This window comes from Macrobrachium rosenbergii, chromosome 41 (genome assembly GCF_040412425.1).
Source record: "Macrobrachium rosenbergii isolate ZJJX-2024 chromosome 41, ASM4041242v1, whole genome shotgun sequence".
Lineage (NCBI taxonomy): Eukaryota > Metazoa > Arthropoda > Malacostraca > Decapoda > Palaemonidae > Macrobrachium > Macrobrachium rosenbergii.
Genome location: NC_089781.1, coordinates 18,595,381 through 18,605,380, shown reverse-complemented (window position 1 = coordinate 18,605,380; position 10,000 = coordinate 18,595,381). Strand labels below are relative to the sequence as shown.

The window sequence follows — 10,000 nt, the reverse complement described above, 5'->3', positions numbered from 1 at the left end:
AAGATGCAAGCAAACTTAATATGCCTATGCACGTTTACAATCACAAGCACAGATAATTACTGACTTTTTGAAGCCTTCACAAAAATATAAATCATTCCCCACCCTACCCGACCCACTCTCTATCCTCCAACCCCATCCCAAACAAAATATACCAGCTTTGTATGCTGGTAACGTAACCCCCCATTAAATGTAACCCATGAAAGTCCGCCAAGCTTAGGCTATTATGACTCAATATTCCCTTAATGTGCGTCATATCTTCTCGTTATGACCTACCTAATCCCTTCGTTACAGTTTACTACCTTGCTATAATATTTATACATACATATACATACATACATACATACTCACACATATATATGTATATTTATATATACATATATGTGTGTATATCCATATGTATATATGTGTATACACAAGTGTGTACATATATACATATATATAAACATACATACATACATTTGTGTCTGTGTATATATATATACATACATACACATGTATCAAAACCTCCACACTAGTACTGTTACCAAAAATTTAGGAAAAATCAACCAAAGTATTGACAGATTTCTTTTATTACACTGCCTCTTAAAAAATTATATATATATATATATATATATATATATATATATATATATATATATATATATATATATATATATATATATATATATATATATATACATATATATATATATATATATATATATACATATATATATATAATATATAATATATATATATAATATTTATATATATATATATATATACATATATATACGATGAAAAGATAAACAGGGAAATTTAACAGAGATCTACAGACATAAAATGGAAGAAGAAAACTGATTAACAATTCTAACAGACGGATACAGCAGTCTCTTGTAAACAAAAAAATATTTAAAATTCAAATAGTGTTTGAATTATTACCACCGTTTCCACGAATCATTAAGTGATTATATGCGCACCACAGTCTTTATAAATTTGATGTTTTTTGTTTTCCGAGTGAATAAATCAATTCATTCACGCACCAGTGAACAGGCGCTCCACTTCTGGAGATTAGGAATGGGACATTTCGTTAATTGCATTGATGAACTTTGTTATTTAGCCAGATTTCGAAGCGTAAGAGTAAAATTACAAGCAATTTTCAAAGAGAACAATGATTGAAGGTCGTCTCTTTAAACAAGTGAGCGTGTTTAATCTGCTTTTTTTTCGCCACTTGAGGGCACAAATCAAATATCATTAAGTACAAGTTCTTAAAATAACCGAAAGATGAAAAAAAATCAATTTGTGAAGCTATAAAAGCCACGACTGTGAAATCATGAAAGCATAAATAGTGAAGCTGGAACGTGAAGCCAGAAAACTTAAGAATGTAAAATTATAACAGTAAGCACTGTGAAGTAATACAGACCAAAATTTTGACATTTTAATAAAAGTACAATCCGTGAAAAATTGTGAAAATATAAAAGTCAACACTCTGACTTTATAAAGTAAGAAATGTGAATTTGAAACCATAGGTCAAAACTGTGAAATTAATAAAACTGTAAATTGTGGAACTGAAACATAAAATGTCAAAATTGTAAAATGATGAAAGTATAGATACTGATGTTACAAAGGAACAGGTAAAACTATGAATTTAAAGCTGTGAAATTCTAGAAACAAAATTAGTGAAATTATAACAGTAAAATTGTAAATATTGAAAATAACAGAAGTTCTGAATGACTGCATTTCCATCCACTCGGCATCTGATGAAAAGGAACCCGGCTCGTATCGAGAACAGACTTTATAATGAACCTATTTTATGAATTTCTTGCGTAGTTTTAATAAAATAGTTTTCGTTTGTAATAATTTTCAATATTCACGAATGAAATTCACCTCCATCTTAAAATTTCGTTTATAGTTATTTTCAATATTCATGAATGAAATTCACCTCCACCATAAAATTTCATCTGCAATAATTTCCAATATTCAAGAATGAAATTGACCTCCATCTTAAAATTTCGTCTGTAATAATTTCCAATATTCATGAGTGAAATTAACCTCCATCTTAAAATTCGTTTGTAGTAATTTTCAATATTCATGAATGAAATTCACCTCCATCTTAAAATTTCGTCCGTAATAATTTCCAATATTCATGAGTGAAATTAACCTCCATTTTAAAATTTCGTCTGTAATAATTTCCAGTATTCATGAGTGAAATTAACCTCCATCTTAAAATTTCGTCTGTAATAATTTTCAATACTCACGAATGAAATTAACCTCCATCTTAGAGAGACAATAACCACTGATAATCCTTATTAAAACCAGTAATTATACAGGGAAATATAATTGTGTATATGACCTTAGTTCTTCATAATCCCTGAATAAACTGCCCATTACTTTTTAGTTTAATTATATTTGCCTTTTTAATAAATAAAAATAATACACAGAAATCTCCCTATTTGAGATTAATAGTTGACATTCATTTTAGATATTCATAAATAAAAAAAATACACTAAAATCTCCTTATTTGAAATTCAATAAAATCTCGGTTAAATTACATTTTCCATTTTCATTAATGAAAATATTACAGAGAAATTCTCCCTATTTGAGAAACAAACTCCCACAAACAAAGCAATGACGACTCTGCAATTCGCCCGAAATCATCAATACAAGGATTTTCGAAATGAAATATCACAACGTATCACAGATAAAATAACCCCTGTGACGGGACGCCCCCCAAATTCGTCAAAATAAATACTGTCACATTTTTCCACGTGGGATTTTGTCGATAATATTGCCATTTTAATGTTTTTTAATTTTTTTGTCCATTTTTATTTTTTTTATTTTTTGTCCATTTCTTTGTCATTTTTATTTTTTTATTTGTTTGTCCATTTTTATTTTTTTTATTTTTGGTCCATTTTTTTGTTCATATTTACTTTTTCATTTTTTGTCCATATTAATTTTTTTTCGTTTTTTTTTGTCCATTTTTATTTTTTTTTATTTTTTGGTCCAATATGATTTTTGGTGGGTATCACCCACATCGAAATTAAAAAGTGAAGACCCATATATATGACCCACATTGCGATCACTGGGTCTGTAACAGGACGGGTTTTTATTGGCTGTTAAAAAGGAAAAGGAATGAATAAACATTGATGATCGAATAAATAACAAAAAAAAAACTCAGAAACCAACTCAGAACAAAGTGATGAAATGATGAAAAATGATAACTTTTACTATAGAAATTTCGAATCTGCATGGTAAATAAAAATAATTATATGTGTCATTTTTTATAGGAGCTTTATATATATATATTTTCAAAGAGAGAGAGAGAGATATATAGAGAGAGAGAGAGAGAGAGAGAGAGAGAGAGAGAGAGAGAGAGAGAGAGAGAGAGAGAGAGAGACGTATAATATAATAAATAAATAAAAAATAGTATATATAATGTATATATATATATATATATATATAATATCTATTCGTGTGAGTGTGTATTCATACATACACACACATACACACAAACACACACACACACGTATAAATATTTCTTCCAATATATATATATAGTAAGAGATGCAAATACCAACCACCTTCGCTTTCCCCCAGACACATGACGTTCAGGGAGGTAAGTGTAAATTAATCGACATGCAATGTTCACCGTTGCTTCGGATGCATTCTGGGTACACTTAGCAATATTGCTGCTGAATGAAAATGTCGCCGGAAGGTTGGCTGCGCCGGATAAAGCCGTTTCGATATTATGAATTAAAAAGGATTTCAAAACAGACTTTAGTTCTTGTAACAAAAATGTACTTGTCATACAAATATTATATATATATATATATATATATATATATATATATATATATATATATATATATATATATATATATATATATATATATAAAAATATGTATATATGAAAAATTATCTATGTATAGTATAAACATTATCTATATATATATATATATATATATATATATATATATATATATATATATATATATATATATATATATATATATGAATATATATGTATATATCCAAATATATATATATATGTGTGTGTGTATACATAATGTTTAAATATATGTATTATATATACAACCTGCTATGTATATATATTCACATACACAAACACACATCCCTATCTATCTATCTCTCCATCTATCTGTATGAATGGATAGACAGATAGATATGCAGACAGACAATATATATATATATATATATATATATATATATATATATATATATATATATATATATATATATATATATATATATATGTATATATATATATATATATATAGATAGATAAAGACAGATAGAAAGAGATAGATAGATAGAGACAGACAGATAGATAGATAGATAGATAGACATATCGACAGATATATAGACATACAATACAAGCAATAAACGAAATAAGCCACAATAAAAAGGAGAAAAAAAAAACAAGAGTTAAACACCACTTGCAGTCTACCAGCAGTTTCCAGCGCGGAAAACCCTTCCAGGCTGTCTTACCTGGAACCAAGGCTTGATTTTTCCAGGCATGTTGATGGAGATGAGCGACCCCAGAGTCTTCTTGTGCTGTTTGTAGACAAAATACAGTGTCAGCTCGTCGTGCAGGGTCGAGGCGATCTGCCAACGGAAAGAAATACAACGGATAAATGACTGTTTCATCTCTCTCTCTCTCTCTCTCTCTCTCTCTCTCTCTCTCTCTCTCTCTCTCTCTCTCTCTCTCTCTCTAAGTATATAATGTCTGTATGGTTACACTTTATATGCACATATATAAAGGGACAAACACACACTCACTATATATATATATGTATGTATATATATGTATATGTATATATATATATATATATATATATATATATATATATATATATATATATATATATATATAATTTTACTGTACATATATATATATATATATATGAAATATAATTATTATACATAGTTTACTTCATAATTACATGTCGTACACAGATAGAGTAACTTCACGTTTTGGAAACTGCAATGATCAGAAATAATAATAATAATAATAATAATAATAATAATAATAATAATAATAATAATTAATTCAACTTGACCAACCATGGAGAAACATCTGCATGACATCAAAGCACTTTCATGCTTTATATTCTTTTTTTTATCTACCACGCCCCTTACTTAAAAAAGGAGATTGTTCCAAAACAAAAGCAAAATGAGGGTCTATGCAGAAACTGATAAAAAAAACCTCTATAAACATAACTCATTAACAACACGTCACAATCAACAATGCAAAACGCACTTTTTTTTAAAGTTTAGATATTAGGTTTTCATAACATATATTTTAAGACAGTCTCCCTCGCTTGTTTTCTTTACATGACCAAACCATCTCGGCACATTTTGGGAGTTCGTTACAATGACGGTAGTTCTGGAGTTCGTTACAATGACAGTAGTTTTGTTTCATGTTTATTCCCTGGGTTTATTAAGGCTCACCATCATCACCTTCGTCATCATCATCGTTACTGTCATCATATCCACCAACTTCAACGAACAACTACTTACTTTTACGGTCTTACTGTGTATATATATATATATATATATATATATATATATATATATATATATATATATATATATATATACACATATATACATATACACACACATATATATATGTAATATATATATATGTACACCTACATATGTATATGTACTGTATATACATGTATATATACATATATTATATAGATACATATACATATATGTATAACTGATTCACGAAGATATGAAGCGTGATGAATGTATAAATAAAGACAAATGCCACGAAGGGAAAGTGAAGCAACTGAGTGGTTACTAGTAAAGGACCGTGTGTCGAAAGGCCTAGCAACCACTCCGTTGTTTCACTTTTCTTAGCGGCATTTGCCTCTATATATATATATATATATATATATATATATATATATATATATATATATATATATATATATATATATATATATATATATATATATATATATATATATATATATATATATATATATATATATATATACATATAGATAGAGAGAGAGAGAGAGAGAGAGAGAGAGAGAGAAGAGAGAGAGAATAGTCGGCAGTGAGGTCTCCTTGCAACGCAACCAGCAACCACTCTCCTCCTTCCTTCCCCTCCAACCCCATCCTCACCCCCTCCCCACTCCCTCTCAGAATCTATTTAGGAACCGATCCACCCGCAATTCCATTTGGTCCAGGGCGAGCCATTTTGCCTGCCTTCCGAATGATTCAATAGCATATTCCCCCCTTTTCTATCACTTGCCCGTTTTGTTTTCTTCAGAGAACCCTTTTTTTTTACTTTTCTTTTCTTTCTTTCGTCTCAGCAATTTCTTCCAATTCTTTCTTTCTTCTCGGAGAAACCATGGATAGGATTAGTTTTCTTTCTTTTTCTATTTCCTATTTTTTTTCTTCTCGCTATTTTCTTCAAATTTTCCTTGGAGGGAGGAAAAATAGGTCCAAGTTTCCTCTTTTTGAACAAGTCATGGAAAGGAGGAATATTTTTTTTCTACTTTTTTTCTGCTCACTACCATTTTCTTCCAGTTCTTTCTTTCTTCTCGGAGAAGCCATGGAAAGGATGGGTTTTCTTTCTTTTTCTATTTCCTATCTTTTTCTTCTTACATTTTCTTCCAATTTTCATTGGAAGGAGGAAAAATAGGTCCAACTTTCCTCTTTCTCATCAAGTCATGGAAAGGAGGAATTTTCTTTTTCTTTATTTGTCTACTTTTCTTTTTTCCATGCTCACTGCTATTTTCTTCCAACTCTTTCTTACTTCTCGGAGAAGCCATGAAAAGGTTGAGTTTTCTTTCTTTTTCTATTTCCTCTTTTTTTTCTTCCCACTATTTTCTTCGGGGAGGAAAAATAGGTCCAAGTTTCCTCTTTTTCCTCAAGTGATGAAAAGGAGGAATTTTCTTTTTTTCTATCTTCTTTTTTTTTATTCTGACTAATATTTTCTCCAATTCTTTCTTTCTTCTCCTCGGAGAGGAAAAAACAAATCGTTCTCTTTCTCCACAAGCCATCGAAAGGAGAATATTTTTTTTTTTTTTTTTGCAATTTTTTCCTCCATCGAAAAGCAATCTCAAGATTAACATAATTTAAAAATTGCTGGTTAAAAAGGCAATTTCAATCCCGGATTCGTCGACGGCGACGTTTCGAAAGACGGGGACATTGTCAGTTGATCAGTGAACGATACGTTTTGGAAAAGGACAGATTAGACGGATAGACGCCTCCAGAGTTCTTGACAGTCAGTCGGGAGAGGGGAAAGATATAAATGCAATCGCTGTCTTTCTGTCTCCCGTTTGTCTGTCTCTTTCTTTTACACATATACAATATGCATGTATATGCATATATATATGCATATGTACATGTATATATATTTATATACATATATATAAATATATATACACATCTATGTATATGTATATTTATATATATAAAAATAAATATATATTATATATATATATATATATATATATATATATATATATATATATATATATATATATATATATATATATATATATATATATATATATATATATATATTACATGAATGTCACGGCCCGTGTCGTGATCTCCACGACTTCAAACGGAGAAAGAAAACATCAATTTCGATAAGTCCTTTAAAACCGAGACGAATTCTCAAGCTGATAATCCCTCGATAAAGTGAATGAAGACCTCACCCCCTCATCCCCTACCCTCACCTCTACCCCTCCTCCCATCCCCTACCCACAAATAAAGAAATAAAACCAACAGCAGAACTAACAATCCAACGAACCAATATTTTCTTTGCAATATTATCAGGATTAGGGCAAATCCCCTGTTGGTTCGGCCGGGGAAAGAAACAAAAAAATAAACAAATAAACAAAAAAAAAAAAGAGGATGATTTTCCTTTCCCGTATATCAAAAGCATTTCATGTTTAGAATCAATCATCCCCCGAGGATTTGAAAGTCATTTCGGGATGTGAGGAGAGAAAACCTTTGATATACGTTTGGAGAAAGACATTACCGAGGCAGGCAGGCCGACATACAAACAGACAGACACACACACAGACAGACAATGGGTGATGACGAAACTCGGTAAAAGATGGAGAGGGATAGACAGGGAGGACAAAGAAAGAGAAACTGGAGATAGGGGGGCATGAAAGACGGAAAGTGGGAGTTAAAAGAAAACAGAATACATATGTTATGCAGTGAATAAGTATGAGATTCACTGATCGGGATTATGAAAGAGAGAGAGAGAGACACGATGTTGATAGTTTAAAATGATGAGTCATGGGACCAAGTAAATTGAAGACTAACCATAACAAACCTCCAAGATATGAGAAAGGAAGGAGGAGTTAGAGGATAGACTAAGAGCAAAATTGACCTGATTTGTCCTTTGCTGCCAAAAGTGGGAGTTAAGATTGAACCATTAAGAGTAAAGTAGACGTCCTCAAGGAGGCGGAGTTTTATTCAACATAGGTCCAGAGTTCATTCTGATCAATTTTTAGCCAGAGTTACTTGAAAACCAATTTGGGTAGGATTGTGTCACTCGCTCCTTCCTCTCTTAACATCAAGAAATTTCTAAGTCCAGGTGGCTGGCCGTGTGAAATAGTTTTGTAATAAAACTTATGAAAAACCGTGCCCGGTGAATACTTACCCTCCTGAAAATTAGAAAATATTAATAGACAATTTCAACCTAACTTACCGAGTCCCCTGCGTTACTATCAAATGAAAGTCAACGAAAGAGAGTCATTCATATGTGGTGCAACGCAAAACAAAGAAAAACTAAACCGCATAACAAAATAATTTCACACGGCCAGCCACCCTGGACTTAGAAATTTCTTGATGTTAAGAGAGGAGCGAGTGACACAATCCTACCCAAATTGGTTTTCAAGTAACTCTGGCTAAAAATTGATCAGAATGAACTCTGGACCTATGTTGAATAAAACTCCGCCTCCTTGAGGACGTCTACTTTACTCTTAATGGTTCAATCTTAACTCCCACTTTTGGCAAGGGCAAATCAGGTCAATTTTGCTGACCTTTTCACTTCTTAGTCTATCCTCTAACTCCTCCTTTCTTTCCCACATCTTGGAGGTTTGTTATGGTTAGTCTTCAATTTACTTGGTCCCATGACTCATCATTTTAAACTATCAACATCGTGTCTCTCTCTCTCTCTCTTTCATAATCCCGATCAGTGAATCTCATACTTATTCACTGCATAACACATAGAAAATAAGAGAAAATAGAAAAAAAGAAACCAGAAACAGAGATACAGAAGACAGCAGACACGCTGGGAAAACAAAGAAACAGCTTGATAGACAAACACAGAGATAGACAGAGATGAAAGAGTAAGAGAAACATGACACAGACAGAAAGGAAGAGACAGGGAGAGAATGGAAGACATAAAACGAAGCAGGAAGGATGGTAGATAAACAGAGATCGAATTTCAGGATACAGAGAGACAGGCACGCAGACAGTTACTGGTAGAAAGACATATATAGACAGTCTTGTGGAATGCAACTGAATATGGAGTTTAAGCCAAAGGCCAGGCGCTGGGACCTATGAGGTCATTCAGCGCTGAAACGGAAATTGACAGTAAAAGGTTTGAAAGGCGTAACAGGCGGAAAACCTCGCAGTTGCACTATGATTCAATTGTTAGGAGGGGGTGGATAGCAAGATGGAAGAAAGAAAATATGAATGGAGGGACAGTAAAAGGAACGAAATGGGTTGCAACTAGGGGCCGGAGGCACGCTGCAAAGAACCTTTAGTAATGCCTACAGTACACCCTGTGAGGTGCACTGACGGCACTAACCCCCTTAAGAGGAGGGGGAAGGGAGATAGACTTGTGTACGAGTTCGCTTAAAACAAACATTATTCCCGTTACGCCACATGAAAAAATATTCTATATCATTAAAATACAATTTTTTTAAACCAAAGTCATTTGATGATAATTTATTATAATTAAACTGAAATATCTAAAAAAAAATACCTTAGAATTTTTAAATATTCA

The 10,000-nt window shown here is 31.5% G+C and overlaps 1 protein-coding gene across 1 annotated transcript in view; it reads right to left on the bottom strand.

Moving 5' to 3' along the window:
• The window catches only part of LOC136826710 (kielin/chordin-like protein), a 559,277-nt gene that overhangs the window by 73,205 nt on the left and 476,072 nt on the right, over positions 1 to 10,000 (bottom strand). The window contains exon 4 of the mRNA XM_067084103.1: positions 4,489 to 4,605. Coding sequence (XP_066940204.1) covers positions 4,489 to 4,605 — 117 coding nt within the window. The remainder of the gene's footprint in view (positions 1 to 4,488; positions 4,606 to 10,000) is intronic.